This window comes from Podarcis erhardii (assembly GCF_964252035.2).
Source record: "Podarcis erhardii genome assembly, chromosome: 15".
Lineage (NCBI taxonomy): Eukaryota > Metazoa > Chordata > Lepidosauria > Squamata > Lacertidae > Podarcis > Podarcis erhardii.
In genome coordinates this window covers 8,726,793-8,745,869 of record NC_138505.1, presented here as the reverse complement: position 1 = coordinate 8,745,869, position 19,077 = coordinate 8,726,793, and the positions used below count along the sequence as shown (strand labels likewise).

Genomic DNA, 19,077 nt, shown 5'->3' with positions numbered 1-19,077 from the left:
ACATAAGAAGGGGACGCGGGTGGCTCTGTGGGTTAAACCACAGAGCCTAGGACTTGCCGATCAGAAGGTCAGCGGTTTGAATCCCCGCAAAGGGGTGAGCTCCCGTTGTTTGGTCCCAGCTCCTGCCAACATAGCAGTTCGAAAGCACCTCAAAGTGCAAGTAGATAAATAGGTACCGCTCCTGCGGGAAGGTAAATGGTGTTTCCGTGTGCTGCTCTGGTTCGCCAGAAGCGGCTTAGTCATGCTGGCCACATGACCCGGAAGCTGTACGCCTGCTCCCTCGGCCAATAAAGCGAGATGAGCGCCGCAACCCCAGAGTCGGTCACGACTGGACCTAATGGTCAGGGGTCCCTTTACCTTTACCGTTAACATAAGAAGAGCCTGGCTGGTGAAACAGACCAATGGCCCATCTAGTCTTGAATCTTGTTCTCACAGCAGCCAGTCAGATGCCCCAATGAGAAGCCCAAAAGTAGGACTTGAGCACAAGAACTACTCTCCCTACCGGTATTTTGCCTCCGACTTTGGAGGCACAATATAGCCATCAGGCTTTGTGGCCACTGATCGTCTCACTATTCTCTATGGATTGAAAGCCTCGTTGAAAGCCATCCAAGTTGGTGGCCGCCAGTAGATTGGGGCATGAGAAAGTGTATGCTGCAGCACTGGGCAAATTTTAGGGGGTAGTTTGTGCCTCGGGGCTGCATCTCTGCATGGGTGACCTTCTACTGGCCCAAGGTCACCCAGTGAGTTTCATGACTGAGCAGGGATTTAAACACTGGTCTCTCCCAGGGCCTAGTCCAGGGGTCAGCAAACGTTTTCAGCAGGGGGCCGGTCCACTGTCTCTCAGACCTTGTGGGGGGCCGGACTATATTTTTTGGGGGGAAATAAACAAATTCCTATGCCCCAGAAATAACCCAGAGATGCATTTTAAATAAAAAGGACACATTCTAATGTAAAGACATGCTGATTTCCGGACCTTCTGTAGGCTGGATTGAGAAGGCGATTGGGCCACATCCGGCCCCCAGGCCTTAGTTTGCCTACCCATGGCCTAGTCCAACACTCAAACCGCTACTGCCCACTGGCTCATCACTGACGACGCAACAGCAGTGCATCTGTAGCAGATTTATTCTGGATCACAGATCCTCCAAGTGCCTCCATTTTCCAGGGACAGTCCCAGATTTACAGACACTGTCCCAGTTTTTTATTTGATCCCAGAATGTCCTTCCTTTCCTTAGGATGGCCCTAATTTCATCGGAGAAATGTTAGAGGGAATGGAATTATGCAACCCCTGAGCCTTTAGAAAACATCTGAAGGCCGTATAGGGATTTTTTTTTAATTTTAAAAATATTTTTATATATGCTGGAAGCCGCCCAGAGTGGCTGCGGCAACCCAGTTGAGTATAAATAACAAAAGTATTATGATTTCATAGAATCATAGAGTTGGAAGAGACCACAAGGGCCATCGAGTCCAACCCCCTGCCAAGCAGGAAACACCATCAGAGCACTCCTGACATATGGTTGTCAAGCCTCTGCTTAAAGACCATTCTATGATTCTATGATTATTATCATTGTGGAATAGGACGTCCCTATTTTCATCGGAGAAATGTTGGAGGGTATGGGATCATCTCCACATTGTTCTGCTTTATTAGTTGTTCTGAGATGCTTCCACATTATCTTGGGGTTGGGGGTTCTTTTACTGTAGCCAGAATATTTGTGGTACAGTATAAAAATGTAGAGGATTTCAGCACGATGGTATGGGACCCATTGGAAACAAAGCAGTGTGTCCACACCAAAACTCTTGCAGGGGTCGAATAGTTTTGAAAGCGGGATCACGCATGACTGCTGCAATAGCATCATGAGCACAAATACTCATGAATGCACAATGAACAGGACATGAAGGGTCTCAGATCATTGATTCCTGCCTCCACCTTGATTCGGCTAGTTCCTGCCTCCCCACATGTGCCCAGCAGAGGGGGCCAGAGAACACATCCCTTTCTCCACAGTTACTGAGGAAAAAGTCCTTCAATCCCATTAAGCGGCCCAGCAATTTAAATATGGAGTGCTTGGGATTGTAGGGTTTTGTTCTCTGAGATCTGCTGTGCAGTACTGGCTGGCTGTCAACACATGGGAGGAAGGCCCAAGAAGAAACATTAGCTGCGAGTTTCTTGAGCGGCCTAACCACTTAGACGCCCCATAGGGGGGCTCCAGGAGGGTGAGAGTAACCTCAGAAGCCGGGCCTTGGTGCCAAGGAATGCTCAGCACTCCTTGGGTGCTAATTGCAAAGTCAGGATCGGTATGCTGACCCCGCTGGAAGGAGGAAGGAGTGACGGGTGCCAAAAAGGCTTTGCGGGAGAGATTCCCGAGACTTCCTCCAACCGACTCCAGATGGCTGCTCATCCCCCAGGCCGATTTACGGCTGAAGGGCTAAATTGAGACGCTGTGGGGGTGGGAGGTAGAGAGAGGCAGATACCTCAAGGAAGGAATGCTATGTGCCCCCCACACTTAAGGCTTTGTTAGCCATGGGCCGACCTTTTAGAAAATGAAATGAAATCAAAATTCTGCATCACTATTCCATGCTCAGCAACAATAGTTGAATTCTGCGCCCTGGGTATGTTATGCAAATGTGATTTGCACAATTTGATCTATTTTGCATAACTTATTCTGATTTTTTTTCAAGGCTACTATTGCTTGATTACCCCGCTCCCCTTTTCTGGTATAGTGGAGAAGTTGCAAGGAGCTATATGAAGCGCAGCCCTCTGACATCTGGGACTCTTCAGGTTCAAACCCACCATTTCCCCAAGCGGATCTTCACGGAACAATAAGGACTAGTAACTTTTTTTAAAAAATTCCAAGGAAGGTGAATCTTGCTCCTTCATTGTCAGAGGCAGTGTACCTCCGGATTACCAGGTGTTGGAAACAGAAGGAGGGTATTATTTATAGTTTCCAAGTCACCTTCAAAGGTAGCCCCATGTAGAGCACATTGCAGTAGTCCAAGTGGGACATAACCAGAGCATGTACCTCTGATGAGACAGTCTCAGCCGGTGTACCAGATGGACTCAGAAATGACCTGCACCTCCAAAACTACTCTCGGGCTGCACATTTGGTCATTTAGGGGCAGTGTTAACCCATTCAGGACCAGGGAATCCTCCCCCCCCCCTTGTCTCTCCCCTGTCCCTGGAAACAGTGTTTCTGTCTTGTCAGGATTCAACCTCAATCTGTTAGATGGTACCAGTGGCTTGACTAGTCCATTTAGCACTTTGTGTGCTCCTATTTAAATCAGCCTTTCTCTTGGAACGATAAGGACTAGAATCTTGCTTTATTTACGGAGGGAAAGACCATAATTAAGTGGCGTGTCAAGACCCCCCAGGTTCAGTCTCTAGCATCTCATGGTAGGGGTGGGGAAGACTCCTGTGTGAAACCCCAGAAAACCGCTGCTAGGCATTACAATGAATGTAACATAGCTTCCTACGTTGCTTCAATGGCTGCTAGATCTGATGGCTGTGCCATTCTTCTGCACTCAGAGACAGTAAGGCTGCTGACTGCCAGTCAGAGGGGGACTGGCTCCTGTGTGTGGGTCTTGCTTGTGGGTTGAGACCCATTGAGACCATCTGGATGGCCACTGTGCTGGGTGACGGACTACGTGGAACACTGGCCCAATCCAGTAGGTTCTTCTTATGGTTCCAAGGCTGGAGGCCTAGACAGACGTTTGGTCTGATCCAATAGAACTTTTTACCTTCTCAGGTTCTTATTCACAATTCCATTCCCATCCTCAAGATACTGAATCCAGATTTTGAAACAGGAGTGTCACCCGGCTGTTTAAGTTATTTCGTGTTTCATTTCAGTCTTGCGCCCGGAGGCAGCAGTGGGATCAAGCCTGCGCCGTTCTTGTCTGCTGAAACGAAAACTCTCCTTATTAGTTTTCAGCCAGGAAAGGCCTGCAGAGTTTGATAAGGGTGCTTCTACACAACTATTTCTAGCTAGCAGGGCAGAGAGCGTGCTCTAAAACCGGCTGCATCGCCTTGTTCCAAGGGAAATGGCATAGAAATTAGAGCTGGATGTTCCCGCAGCGCCTTGACGCACCAGGCAAATGCCACTTGGTCAAATATGTGTAACCCACAGCCATAACTGGCAGTAAAGTCATCTGGAAACTAGAGTCTCAGATCTCCCATTGATCAGGGAAAGGGGGAGCAGGCTTGTAAGAGGGCGATGTATGTGTGTGCATGCGTGCATGAGTGAGTGAGAAGAAAGACCTCACTGGAATGGAATGTTTCCCAGCCTTGCTTCATCTCCCAGTAAAAACCCCAGATGCTGTTTTGCAAAGGTTGAGTTTGGATCTCTCGTGCCCATATATGTACCTAGTTGTCCTTGCAGTCTTCAGGCCTAGGTTCCTAACTCCCCACCCCCTTCTTTTATGGTAGCAGATTTGCCAACATGCAGGAGTGGATGGGAAAGGTCAGAGGAATTAGTAAGGCCAAAAAGCTTTTTAAAAAAACTGTGTGTGTGTGATGGTTAGCACATCATGCTTTGGGAGAATGGTTGGGCTGAAGCCTGTTAGGGATGGGGAAGAAATGAAATTCAGTTCGTGTTTAAGCACTATAACTTGTGGGTGTCCAATGAAGCTAAATGCTGGGAGATTTGGGACAGATAAAAGGAAGGGGCTTCTTCAAATGGCACTGGGATTTGCTTTTGCAGGAGGCAGTGACGGCTACCAACTTGGATGGCTTTAAAAGGGGATTGGACAAATCCATGCCGGTGGCCACCAACCACAATGGCTCGGCTCTGCCTCCATGTTCGCTGCAAACTGCCGCAGGGGAGAATGCTTTTGTGCTTCTGGGTTTGCCACAGCAACTCTTCAGCCAATCTGAGAACAGGATTCAGGACTCGATGGGGCCTTGGCTGGATCCAGCAGGCCTTTCTTATGTTCTTAGACTTTCCAGGCTGCTGCAGCTCGTGAATGGTAATCACAGGAATGCTTTGAGGTCTACGACAGACACGGCTGGGGGATCCTGCGGGGCCGCCCAGATGGGCTTCCAACTTGCTCCGGCCCCTACTTTCCCTTGGAAGCAAAACCCCATGGATTTCAGCGGCAAGCGGCATCTGGGTTGGCCAGTGTGAGGAGAGGATGGACCGCTGGCCTGATCCAGCAGCTAAAGACACTTCTGAGGTGCATCTGCAGCATGCAGGCTTCACTGGGATGGGCCCTTCACTGGCAGGCGACCCCCATTGCTTTTCAACCGGCCTACAAAGGGGGCTGGGAGGGTTCTCTTGCCTCCCACCCTCCCTTGCAAAGGGGCCAGCCCCACTGGAGGAGCCCCCACTGCTTTCCCCCTTTGTGGTAGGGCTGGCGGTGGGTGTGGCGGAGCGAATGGAGGAGGATGCTGAGGTTTTCTCTCTCTCTCTTTTTTTTTTTTAAACCGAGACTGGCTTGGCGGCCTGCTCCCGTTGCCATGGCAACCCTGCAGCTGGGCAGGGAGGCGGTGGCGGCGGCCCCGCCTTCATCCGGGGCCCTAGGCGGCCGCGTGACGTCACCGAGAAGGCGGGAGGGGGCGCCGCCTCCCGGGTATTTCAGGGCGGGGCGCGGGGGCTGTCGGGAGCGGCGGCGGCGGCGCGGACGGAGTGGAGAGCAGGGGCGGGCCGGGGCAGGAGAAGCAGGCAAGTCTGTGGCCATGGCCGGGGCGACCACCATCGAGGCGGTGAAGCGCAAGATCCAGGTGCTGCAGCAGCACGCCGACGAGGCCGACGAGCGAGCCGAGAGGCTGCAGAGGGAGGCGGAGGCCGAGCGCCGCGCCCGGGAGCAGGTAGGGCGAGGGGGCGCCGCGGGGGGACGGGCGGGCCGGGGCCGGGGCCGGGGCCAGGGAGGGCAGCAGCTGCTACCCAGAACCCTCTGCGCTTGGCCACTCTCCCAGAACCCTCTGCGCTTGGCCAAAGTGGCTCTCAAGCCTTGCCCTGCCCTTCGCTGCTTTAGGCCACCAGCAGGATTAATTCGGAGGCCCGTCTGAGTTCCCCTCAGAGAGGACCCCACTGAAATTGAGCCATGGTCCTTCTCCATCAATGCTTCTTCTTCCAGTAAGGGACGCGGGTGGCGCTGTGCGTTAAACCACAGAGCCTAGGACTTGCCGATCAGAAGGTCAGCGGTTCGAATCCCCACGACGGGGTGAGCTCCCGTTGCTCGGTCCCGGCTCCTGCCAACCTAGCAGTTCAAAAGCACGTCAAAGTGCAAGTAGATAAATAGGTACCACTCCGGCGGGAAGGTAAACGGCGTTTCTGTGCACTGCTCTGGTTCGCCAGAAGCGGCTTAGTCCTGCTGGCCACATGACCATGTACGCCAGCTCCCGTGGCCAATAAAGCGAGATGAGCGCCGCAACCCCAGAGTCGGTCACGACTGGACCTAATGGTCAGGGGTACCTTTACCTTTAAGGCATCAGGCATGGGCTCCAGGTTTCCCACAGTGATGCAGCTGGAGACCCTGTAAGGGTTGGGCTGGAGTCCCAATTGTCTGCCAGGCCTCGTCCTCTGAGGGTAGGCTGCTCCTACACATGGGTGCTCTGTTTGGGAAACATCGGAATGGCCTACTGAGCCATTGGTCCATTTAGCTCAGTGTTGTCTACACCCAAGGGCGGCAGATTTCGGGCAGGGAGTCTTTTGTGACCTTACCTGGAGGTGCCTGTTGGGGATTGAACCTGGGACCTTCTTCATGCAAGGCAGATGCTCTGCCGCTGAGCCACGGCTCTGCTCGTAAGAAGATCTGTTCTGGGTTGAGCCAAGGATCCATTTAACTCTGCATCCTTCCCATCCACCCATCTTGCCTCTGCAGCTCCTCATCAGATGCTTTGCAGGAAACTCCGAGGCCTTCTCCTAATATGTGAACCCCAAAAAGCCTTATGAACGAGCTTACTGCGTCTAATCCTGAAGCTGGCACATAGTCCATATGGGTAGTGGCTATTGCTAGCCTTATTCTCCATGAACTCATCTATTTTTGTTTTCAAGTTGGTGGGTGTCGCTGCATCTTGTGGCAGCAGATTTCCTACTGAGCGAAGGAACTCCTTCATTTGGGCTGTCCTGAATCTCTCCAGCTTCATTGACTGACACTCCCTTCCCAGATTCTAGGATTAGTTTTCTTCCCTATCCATTTTCTCCACACCATGTATGTAATCTTATGCACCTCTGCCATACACCCCTCCTTTAAAAGCCCCAGATGTTTTAGTCTTTCCTCACATAGGGAAGTAGCTCAGTGGTCTTGCCAGGAAACTAAAATGGAGCCATCACACTTACGAAAGCCTGAGAAGAGCTTTTGATGGGCCACTCCAGAGAGATCCCATCATCCAGCTGTGGCTCTTGCAGGATGCCTCTGGGGAGCCCTTGAGTGAGGGGTTGATGAAGGCAAGAGTTCCTTTCCTGTTGTTGTTTTTTTAATCCCCTAGCGACTGGTGTTTTAAAAAATTTCTTGGTGGTATTCTGCCTTGAAACGTGGGAGGCTCCTATTTAACCATTGCGGCTGTGAGCTGCGCAGTATAAGATTCCCACTGGATTGGGTAGAAAGTCTAGCATCCAAACAGTGGTATGGTCCCCTGTTTTCTTCCCTCTTGGTCTCGTAATTAGCTGCTTCTAGAAGCCCCTTACCAAGGAGGAAGGTGATGCATGTTTACTGCTCCCTGAACACTAGGCAGCCTGAGACTATCAGAACATGCAGCCTGCTGGATCCGACCAGGGGCCCATCTGCCCCAGTATCTTGTCTTCTCAGTGGTCAACCAAATGCCTGTGGGATGTCCGCAAACAGCCCCTGAGCACAAGAGCCGCTCTCCCCTCCTGTGGTTCCCACCAAGTGGTTTTCAGAAGCATTGTTGCCTTCCAAGTGTGCGGGCAGAGCATAGCCGTTGTGTTTAGTAGCCATCAACAGCTCTGTCCTCTGCAAATGTGCCTAATCCTCTTTTAAAGCAGTCTAGGTTGGTGGCCATCACTGCCTCCTGTGGGAACGGGCTCCATAGTTTTAACTATGTACTGCCATGGTGGTTACATTCTTGGCCATCCTCTTTCTCAAGAACATAAGGACTGTTGTGTCTGATCAGAGCACAGTCCCAACTGGAAAGGTCACGAATGAATGGTGAAGGTGATGGCAACCGCCCCCCCCCCATTGCTCATTTTCAGCCTTTTGGTGTTCGGAAATAAACTGCCTTTGAGCTTGGAGGTTCTGTATGGAGCTGTCCTGCCTCCTTCTTCCAGAAGAACCGTATTGGGTTAGGCCAAGGCTCCTTCCTGCCCAGCATCTCGTTTCCTGCGATGGACGCTGGATAGATCCCGCCAGGCAATCCAGAGAAAGCCACTGCCTGCCTTTTGTTTTGTTCCTGGTGCCTGATATTCATGGGTAGACTGCCTCTGCACCTGGAGGTTCTGTTTTGCTGTAGGGCAGCTCTTCTCTCTTTTCCTCCCTGTCACTCTGATGTATAGTGCAAAGGTATACTAGGAAGCCCCGAAGCAGGGCGTGGCAACAACAGCCCCCTCTCATTTTCCCAAGCAAGGAACAATGAGCGCTCTTTTATTAAAAAGCTTGCAATATTACATCTTGTTGTGAACCCCGTGCCTTTTAATTATATTGTGTGTGAAGATCAGAGGCTGCAAAATACCTAGGTTTGCAGGGGAGGGGTTGGGTGCTCTCGGCCAGATGGACAGAGCAGCTCCAGGAAAGAATTGTGGGTGAATTGAGGCCAATGGTGCCCAGCATCAACCTTGCTGAGCGTAAGGGTGTGCCCACAACTTGGCAGCAGAGCTCTTGCTTTCCTCTTCCTCCATGGTACCTGAATACCAATTTCTGGAACCCACAAGAGCGGGGAGGGCCCGTGTGCTCGGTTGGTTCCTGGCTGCAGGGTTCCCCACAGGCATCTAGGCGGCCTCTGCAAGGATGCTGGACTAAATGGGGCTTTGGCCCTGATCCAGCAGGCACTTATGAGGTTGGAATCCTGGCGTTTCCAGTTGAAGAGCGCTAGGTAACAGAGGCTGGGGAAGACGTTGAGTGCGGGGAAACCCCAGAGCTCTGTTGCAAGGCACCCGGTTCTATATAAGGCAGAGACTTTGAGACAAGAACATAAAGTCACCCTGTCCTTTCTTATTCTGGGAGCCTTGAATAGGCAGTAGATTATGGAGGAGGAACCTCTGGCCTCTCCTCTTGGTGCTCCAGTGCCACGCCCCTGTCCAGTCCGATCTGGTGACCCTCCCTGGCTGCTTTACCCTGCTGAAAATGTGTCCTTAAATGGTGATCGTTCTTATTGGCTTGGTTGGAGAGAGATGTATAGGTGCGTGTTTAGAAACCTCTCAATTTTGTGTGCAAAGCTGTCCACTGGTGTGTGGTCCCTGGAAGATTGCCCATGTGGGGATATGGCCCTTGGGCTCAGAAATGCACCCCCCTGCAAATAGGAACCAGAAGAGACCCCAAGTCCTATCCTAAGTGGGGCATAGGTTTGGTGGGGAATAATGTGTGGTGCAAACCAGTGAGGAATTCTGGGTAGATGCTGGGGTGTGTCTGTGTTTTTTCCCATAGTGTGTTTGTGATCTTTCTTTTTGAGTGCCTAAATGCATTACTTAAGGTAGCTATCAATAATAGAATACAAGAAAGTACCCCCCCCAAAACCCTCAATTATTATCAGAGGGCTGTAGACCTATTGGAAAGAATGAGCTCTATGTAGTCATGTTCATTCACTTGAATGGGTCTACTCTTAGTAGGGTTGGCATGGAATACAATCCATGGACACGTGGGGCAGATAAAAGGCCTCCCGTCTTTTTTCCTTCTTTAAACACCTTCCTGTTTGTGCAGACATTTGACTTTAAGTTGGGTTTTTTTTAATCAAGCAACCCACACTACCCATAAATGGATATGAAAATACAAAGAGACAAGCCGTTGCTTAGAGGCTTACACAGCAATGCCGAAGGATAGTCTTTGTTAAGTTCTGTATCAATATTTGCTTTCCTTCCCCATTCCTGAATTTGCCTGCAGGGCAGAACATCAGTAGCCAGTTTGGGGGCGGGGAGGCAGGGGGAAATATTAGGGCTGGCCTAGGGCAAAGTTTCCTGGTGGCATGATGTGGGCTGCAATCCTTCAGGGCTGCTCCCCTTTTGTGCTTCAGCTTCGTGAGTCTTGGATAAAGGGCCTCTGAGAGTGAGGCCAAGGGGTCTCTCCACAATAGATCTCCTTTGAAAGGCGTTTCCCGGAAAGCCGCCTCCAAGAGGGATCTCCTGGATGCAGTGGGGTGGCCCTTCTGCTTCCTGCTCAGGAAATGAGGCAGTTTAGGCTGGTGGGGGGAGAGGCAGGCCCGCCCTGCTGGAGGGAATTGTGATCGCTGGTAAAAGCTGGGCAGTGCTCTGGATCTTGCAGAGATAGCTTATCCAGACCTGCGCCTCCCCCCCCCCCCCCCGGCTCTGACATAGATTGATCCATTCGCAGAACTCCCCCGTGGTGTGTAGTTCAGCCCTTCACTCGGCCTGGCAGCCCTCCAGACATTGTGGACTCCAACTCCCAGCAGCCCCAGCAGCAGCCATTATGGGCAGTGATGGCCAGGGCTGACCAGCTTTGTGTCCCTTGAATCCAAAAGCAAGGGGTCATCTTCCCCTGGCAATCTCTGCTTTGCCTCCATGATGATGGGTGGAGGCTACAATGGGTGAGTATCCTCTAGGGCAGCGGTTCTCAACTTGGGGATCCCCAGATGTTGTTGGACTACAACGCCCATCATCCCTGAGCTCTGGCCTTGCTAGCCAGGGGTGATGGGAATTGTAGTCCAACAGCATCTGGGGACCCACAGGTTGAGAAAGGCTGCTCTAGGATGTCCCTCCAGACTTGGAGGGGGGGCATGTATTGTGCAACTTGTCGTCAATGCTGCAGTAGTGCAATAGAGGTGGATTTACACCGAACCTCCTCAGAAGTCATTCTGCTGCATTGGTAGTCCTGCAATGTTTCCCCAATGTTGCCGTGTTCTTGTCATCTGGAGGGGTGTAAGAAAAGTGGGACTCTCCCCCCCAAAAAAGTAATGGAATTGTAGAGTTGGAAGGGGTGTCTAGTCCAACGCACCACAATCCCTGGAGCAGTCAGAATTTAGAGTTGAACGGATCATGATGGATCCAATTCTTTGCAATGCAGGAATCTTTAACCCAATGTGGGGCTCGAACTCATGAGGCATACCAACAGAGCTATCCCAGTCTCAGCTGTGGCATGAAAAGTTACAGGGTTTCAGCAGGAAGCCATGGGTCGTGTCCTGATTGGAAATGAAGCAGTGTGTCTGCCTCTGAATTTTTGCGCATGCAAAACAGTATTGAAAGGCCCCTAGATATTTCATTTGGAGCAGAGGGGCTGCAAACTAACTTACTCTAACTTGACCTCTCTTGAGGAACGAAAGAAGGCTCTGTGGGAGCTTCTGGTGAGCTTTCCTTCCCTCTCCCCCTTTTCCTTGAGAATGTAGATCACCCAAAGACGCAGATATTGGGTTGTCAGGATGAACGAGATATAAATCATTGGGTGATCTGTGTAGTTTTGCACCATAGGCCTGGGAGCCTTGGTTTTGCTCTGGGCCACAGCTGGCTGCTTTTGTTGGCTGATAGGGCAGCAAATGGCTGTGCTGGCTGGTACCAAGGCCTGCCTTGTCTCTTTGTCAGGGCTGCTGTTCAGGAAACCAGATACTGCTCACAGCTGGTTTCTAACACCAGATTATCTTCAAGGGTGCTTAGGTACTGGCTCTAAAGTGCATCTGTCTTGCAGCATGAGACTCTCCTTAATTGCCTGCCCATCCCTTTTATCGCAGGTAATAATTTTTCTTCATGCTGGCCGCTTCCCCGTTGAATTTCTTCGTTCTTGCTGCTTGCTTGCGTGCTCACTTCCCTTTTTTTTATAAGCTCAGATAAGTGCAAATGTATTTTGCAGAACCCAGTTTCCGCCTGCCTGGGAGCAATAAGGAAACAGATAGGGAACTGAATCTTTATCCCTCTGCTGTAAAAAAACAAAACTCCTTCTGGGGCATCGCTGGTCTGGCTTCAAAACACTGAGGGCAAGGAGCCTTGAGTTTAAAAAATACAAATCTTGGTAGCTGATGGAATTCAGGCAGTGTATGCTTAGTGTGAAGAAATCTCTCTCTAGCTGACACTTGTGACAAGAGGATGTCCTCCGTTTTGAAAATGTCGAAAGCCTGGCAAGGTCGGACATTTGTTGGCATGGGAGATAAGGAGATCTGATAAGTGCTGCCATTGAAATGAACAGACCCAGGTTAGTCACGTCCATCAATTTCAATGGATCTGCTTGGAGTGTGATGCTGGACATGCAACCATGTCTATAATAAAACCAACTCTAGTGACTGTAGCTACAGAAGGATATGCAGATGTTTATAAACAGCTGGAGCTTAGTAACTCAAGATGCCAAGAAAGAGTTTAAGATCTCTGAAAGGAATCGACTGTATTTCTGTTGCCTGGAAGTGGCTCCTTTATAGCATGCTTGGGTTGTATTTTAAATATTTTAATATCCCTAAATTGGGTGACACAAATGCTTTTCAGATTAGAATTAATAAAATAATCCATTTCCGATTTGTGATATTAACATCTCAGCCCCTTTTCATAGATAACTGTGTAGTGTATATTGACGTGCAAATGAAAATCTGTTGTTTTTTTTTAAAGGCTATCAATAGCTACTAGTCACGATGAATGTTTGCTGCTTCCAGGATTAAAGGCAGCATGACTCCAAATACCAGTTGCTGGGAAACGAAGGCAGGAGGGGGGTTATTGCCTTTATATCCTGCTTTGTGGACTTCCTGAATAAATCAGGCTGCTCTGGGGGAGCCAGGATGCTGGAATAGATGGGCTTCCTGCCTCATTCCGAAGGGCCCCTTCCTATGTACTTCACATTCTTATGCCCCTTGGAATAGAAAGAAGGTAGCATAAGGTTCTCAGGCTTGGTCCATTTTTTAAGGTAATAGAATATGGTCCCTTCTGCGCTGTACATTTAATTTATTTTGTAAGAGCTATATACCACTTGATTGTAAAAAAACAAAAACACCCTTAAAGCTGTACATTTAAAGCAGGATGATACCACTTTGAGCAGTCATGGCTTTCCCCAAAGAATGCTGGGAGTTTTACAGTTTAAGGATGCTGAGAGTTGCTAGGAAAGGCTCCTTATTCCCCTCCCAGAGCTGCAATTCCCAGAGTGGTTTAACAGCCAAACCCTCTTCCCAGGGATTATGGGAAATGTAGTTCTGTGACGTGAGCAGGGGGGATCCCCGAACAACTCTCAGCACACTAAAACTACGGTTCCCAGGATTCTTGGGGGGGGAAGCCACGACCGTTTTAAAGCAGTATTGCGCCACTTTACCGGGGCAGATGGAGTCTACGTCAGCAAGCTCAGCAAACATCTCGAGTCTTGCGTTGGCACCTTAGGCAAAATCCTGGGAGGTGGATAAGTAGCCACTTCTGAAATAAAAACACGGCTGTTAGGTGGAGACTCCCGTTGACTTTCAGAAGCCCTTTGCTTCTCTAGTCGCCTTTCTGAGCCTCACGTGAAAACTCTTCCAAGTGCCCATAGGGACTAGAAACCTAAAAAAAAAAAAGTTTAAATAGAGGCTGAGCTCATTTGGCATATTCTGCCCCTCTATATTTTTAGTGTTTCTGGGTGTGGGGTAGGTGGCAGCTGGAAACCAGATACCTTGCAAATGGATGCTAGTGCTTGGCTTTTCACCCGGGGCTACCTTAGAAACTGCTGCGGTAGGGCTGTTGTTATTTTGGAATTGCAAGTCCCCGTTCCAGTTTGGAACAGGACCCTCAAGTTTCAAGCTCCTGCTTCAGTTGCTGTAACTGCAGCTTGTGTCGGCTGGGACTTATAGGACTTGCAGTCCATAACATCTTATTTTTTGGGTGGGGATGGCACCTGGCTGGCAAGGCTGAGCTTCAGCCCTAAAATCTCCATGTCACCATCTGCCTGTGTCCATGCGATGCCTTGTCAATCGACTCTTGATCCCTGGCTCGCTGGCTAATTCATTGCAAGGATTGCTGAGCTAACTGGTCTGGATTAACAGCCGAGGCTTTAATACCCTTAAGAAAAAATCCTCCCTATAAGTTTTTTATACCTCCAAGTTCTTAACTTGCTGAAGCTGGCACAGAGGCCTTTCTGTTCTCAAGTTGACTTCCCTCTTAGCGGATAAAAGTGTGAAATCCCCCCCAGAAAGGTAGCTTTTAAACCACTTGGCACCCTCCAAAAAAATCTAGGTAGTAAATGCATATAATCCATCTCTTTTTCTCTTTCCCCCCACCTCCCACTGGCTTCCTGGTCTGGGATGAGTCGCCTTGCTGGAAAAGTAACTTCTCAGCAGGTCTGTAGCCAAGAGTGAAGATTTATGGCATCTGAACAAGGGAGACAGCTAGTCTGGGGAAGGAGGCAGCTATCTGGCCATTTGCACACACACCCCCAGCCTTCCTTTCAAGCTAGCTGAGAGCAGCCCAGTTGCACAGCAGCCTGGTCACCGGGAGATGCCTAACTTTGGTGAAATGACCGCAGGGGAGAGCCAAGGTTTGGCAGAAGAGAACATAAATCTCCCGCGGGGTACGATACGGCCTTGTTTATGAGTCTCCCCTTGTTTGTGGCTGCCAGTTCTGTTTGCAGGCCCAGTTCAAGGTACCCAATGTTAGTGTTTGGGGCCCCAAATATCTGAAAGACTGCCTTTTTACCTACAGACTCTCCTGCATGTTAAGCTCTGCAAAGGGAACCCTCTTGGTGGTTGTGTGACCCTCAGTAGTCTGGGTGGTGGTGGCACAGCAGAGGGCCTTCACTGTGGCAGCCCCCAAGTTGTGAAATTCCCTCTTCACTGTGGAACCAACTTTTGGCAAATGCTGAAGACGTACCTCTTTATCCTCATGTCTGAGATGTGTTTTCAGGGCCGTCCTGTGACTGTACTATGCTTTTAATTCAGTTTTTTAACTTTAAAAAATGTGATTTTTAAAAAAATTTTGTAACATGTCCTGGGACATGCTGGTGAAGGGCAGGTAATAACTTTGATGATACTGTAATAGCAGAGTGAGTGGGGCATCCCTGACAGAACATGGCAAGAACCCTGATGAATCCAAGCCACAGGTCCTTCTAGTCTCACATCCTCTGTTCCCAGGCCATCAGTGTTCGAAATTAGTCAGGCGCATTTTGCACCTAGCTATCGGCAACTTGCGAACAAGTGAAGATGCCTGGGCACCAGGATGGCGCCTGACATCTCCATCCCTGGGGATCACTGGATCTTGACTGTTTTCGCACACTAGCAACACATCCTGCAGAATTCTATCAGTTATATTTTATTTGCACAATCAGAATGAATTTCAGGAATCAAAATGTTTATTTCTGTGCAGCCTAAGCAGGAGCAGTGAACAACCTTATAGCTAATGGTTGTCTCTTGTCTTCACTTACGTCACCCCTCTGCCTTCTCATGGTTGTGAAGAATATCCCTACGTTATGAATGGTCCACGTCACCATTAAGAAAAAGAGGTCGAAATAGGCCCATATATATATGTGGACTGTCCCTGGATCAAGGGGCTTTTCTTCTTCAAGTTCTCTAAGCTCTTAACCTAGATTATGGTTGTCATCTGAACTAGCCAGATGTTTAACTGAGAATCAATCCCAGTCAGTCCCTCATTTGAAAAACCAAGACTTTAGAGCCGTCTTTCCCCCAAATGGCAACTAGACACTCCGTTTTGGCGACTGTGACCCTGGTTTCAGGAGCCATTTGGCACCTAGCTTATATATCTGAGTTTCTAACATTGCAGGCCTTCCATTCATGCTTTTAGAAAGGCCACAAACAGACCCAATAGCTTCCTAGCATTCAGTGGTACACTTCCTTCTTCTGTGGAGGTTTTGTTTTGCTGTTGTGGCAGGCAAGCCATTCATGAGTTGTGGCAGGCAAGCGATTCCCTCTTTGGAGAGGGGCATCTCTCTCCATATCTTGCGGCAGCGAACCAGTAACTTAGGTCTGCAAATGTGCTTATAGCCCGATCTATTTCATTTGAATTTTATGCAGAACAGAAACTCAGATACATAAGATAATCTCGAAATGACATCTTAAACTTGGGTTACATGCACCACAACAGAATGTCCAGGCGCCATTTTATTTTTAAATGGAATTTAATATTATTTTTCATTTCTATACTGCTTTGTATTTTACTTCTCTAAGTGAGAAGTATGGGGTTCCCTAATCCTCCAGAGTGTCGATAAAAATCTCAAAGAAACGCTTGCCAAATAACGCTGTGCACACCCTTTTAATTGACCGCCAAGGAAGAGGAATCCTTTGAGGTGGGCGAGTGAGCAGAGGGGGCTGCTAGGTGACCCGGCTTTGTGGTGGATCCCAGATGGAAGCTGATGGATTTTTTTTTGGAGGGGGGGGAACCGTGGAGTAGAGGGGGACAGCACATCAATGTGGGTGGGAAACTCTCAAGAATTTCCTTTGACCCACCCAGATCACCCACGTTGTCGTTCCTCGGAGTTTCTGGCCTTCAGACGCAGCTGGGCGTCAGAGAGGCATCTGGTCATGCGGCACTTGAAAGCTCTTCTGAATCTGATCGCAGGCAGTCCTGTTCTCAAGCAATCAGGTCCCGGGTTCTGCCTTCTGGCCCCCTCCTGCGTCGCTGAGGCTCGTGGGCATTGCACTGACCTGTGGCTGCATGCAGGCTTGTTGCGATAATAATCTGAAGAGCCCCAAGGCAGAATTGTACTGCGTCTCCATTCTGGCTGCTTGAAGCAAGCGCAGGGTGTTGCACAGATGTTGTGTGCTGGAAACTCAATAGCTGGGGCTGTTGCCCAAATGCTGAACTTTTTTTTTTTTAATCTAAATTCCACAACTTAGGCTGCATACACTCCATACACTTGCCTTCTCCCATAGAATCCTGGGAACTGTAGTTCCTAGGAGGATTCTGGGAATTGCAGCTCTGTGAGGAGTAAACTACACTTCCCAAGATTCTTCAGAAGCACCCTGTGCCTTAAACATTTGATGTGTATGCAGCCCTGATTAAACCTAAGCTGCCTTTCATGAATGATCACGTTTTTGCAAGGCCTCTCCCGTAACCCGTTAGTTCAGCCTTTCTCAACCTGTGGGTCCCCAGATGTTGTTGAACTACAACTCCCATCACCCCTAGCTAGCAAGGCCAGAGCTCAGGGATGATGGGAGTTGTAGTCCAACAACATCTAGGGACCCACAGGTTGAGAACTGCTGTGTTAGTTGCTTGTATTCAACCTCCCTCTTGAACTGAGCACTTGCTCCTTGAATATTTCCCCCGCAGAATGTATCTGTGGTGCTGAGGGCTAGAAGCTCAATTGCTGAAAACAGCCGCCGCTAACTTAAGTTCTAACACTGATGATAAGGCAGCCACATATGTCTAGGATGGGATTGAGGAACCTCAGCATCCCTGACAATTGGCCATTCTGGCTGAGGTGAGTTGAAGGTTCCCTTGGAGTGTGAAGCCCGGGGCACCCTAATCCTCCAGAGTCCATAAAGGAAGACCGCAAAGAAACTTTTCCCAAATAATGTCGTGCACTGCGGTCCTTGGTGATTGGAGGGCACTTATAATTGACCGCCAACAAAGAGGCAACCGGCAAGTCTTTCTTTATACTACGGGATCTTGTCCTGGTCGCTTGCCTTTTCGGGCTGGGGATAGTGGGGAAGGGGGAGTCTTTATCTTGGTTTGATAACCACACTGCTATTGAGCACCCACAGACTGAGCTCGCTTTCTGCCTTGTGCGGCGAGCGAAACTGAGTGCAGTGCAGACATCTGGTGGAAGAGGCCTGAGAAAGCGGTGGAGGGTGAGAAAGTCAAAGCAGATCCCAGGGAGGGGGGTGGCATCAAAAGAGAGCCCCCGAGTGACACAGCCCTGTGTCTGTGACTGACACCCTGGTACAGAAGTGCTCGGGCGGACTGTGGGGCCCTGTTCGAACATCTGTGCCACTTTAAGTTCCTCCATGACCTCAGCTCAAAGCTATGTGCACCAAAATGGAGTCTCCTCGTCTAGGATTGAGATGTGGTTTGCACACCCTCTCTCCCACTGCTCTCCCTCTCTCTCTCTCTTGCTTTGGTCTGTGACGCTCGTGGGTTTTGTGGACACAGCCCCGGCCATGTTAATCTCTCAAAACTCCTCCAGGCTACTCCATCTAAGGACACTCTGAAGATGAAAGCCTTTGGGTAAAGCCTGGGGAGAGGAGCAATCCTATGCACAGATATGCCGAGTGAACATATAGCAAATTTGCTGTGTGGATTGTGGGAGGAAAATTTCTTTCGTTGACTTTGCTGTTCAGGTTGCATTTTGGGGGGGCGAGGTGGGGGAAGAGAAGTTTTAACTTTGGTACCGAGAGTCCAAGCATGTATAAATAGAATGCCATCTGCCGTTCCAAAATAGGGAGCGATCCGATTGATGGCAAATTAACGCTCCAAAACAAAGCAGGCATTCTAATCCAAGCTTGGCAAGGGCTGTTTGGATGGTCGCCTGGGGCGCTCCTGCAAAATCTCTAGGCGACTACCTAAGGGAGTCCCCCCCCCAATTCCTGAAATTGGGGGCGCTTCTCTTTCAAGTCTATTAGGGAATGCAGGCGGTGGGGAATTTAGGGGCCTGGAGGCCAAATCGTCCCCTCCAGACTAGGACTGGGCAATATCTGCTTTTTAGCATGACAATATATCGCCAGCTAAACATTACACTGATACATAACAATGTCTGAAATAAGGATGGATCTATGTAGAGGCGTTGGCTGGCTTTACAGTTTTTCCCACATTGTGATTTTTGCATAGCTCACATCCTGATTCGCGCAGTGTTGCCAGGTCAAAAACTATGTGACCAATACCGCAATATGGACTTCAAAGCAGTTTTGGACAATATATGGATATATCGCCCAGACCTACTCCAGATCTCTGGCCCGTGAGACTCTCCCTCAGGCCACACCCCTTGCCAGCTCTGCTATGCACCTTTCTTGAGTATTTTTACCTGCCTGGAATGTGTCCCTGAGTGCTGATAATGCCTCTTCCTTTCCTGGATGGAGAATGAGAAAGGGGCGTGCGTAGAAGCCAGCCAGCTGTAGAAAGGTAAAGCCTTGGTTCCACTGCCCAC

General features: G+C 49.7%; 1 protein-coding gene across 17 annotated transcripts in view; it reads left to right on the top strand.

Moving 5' to 3' along the window:
* Positions 1-19,077, top strand: part of TPM3 (tropomyosin 3) — a gene marked incomplete at its 3' end in the record, with an annotated part of 75,574 nt that overhangs the window by 12,236 nt on the left and 44,261 nt on the right. For 5 of the 17 annotated variants that reach the window (XM_081841280.1, XM_081841276.1, XM_081841264.1 and 2 more), the window contains exon 1: positions 5,574-5,794. The exons of 7 other annotated variants lie outside the window; for them this stretch is intronic. In XM_081841280.1, the coding sequence (XP_081697406.1) occupies positions 5,663-5,794 (132 nt within the window). In that variant the 5' untranslated portion in view covers positions 5,574-5,662. Of the gene's footprint in view, positions 1-5,571; positions 5,795-19,077 lie in introns of those variants that run through there. 5 more of the 17 variants (XM_081841265.1, XM_081841273.1, XM_081841278.1 and 2 more) reach the window with 3 other exon arrangements.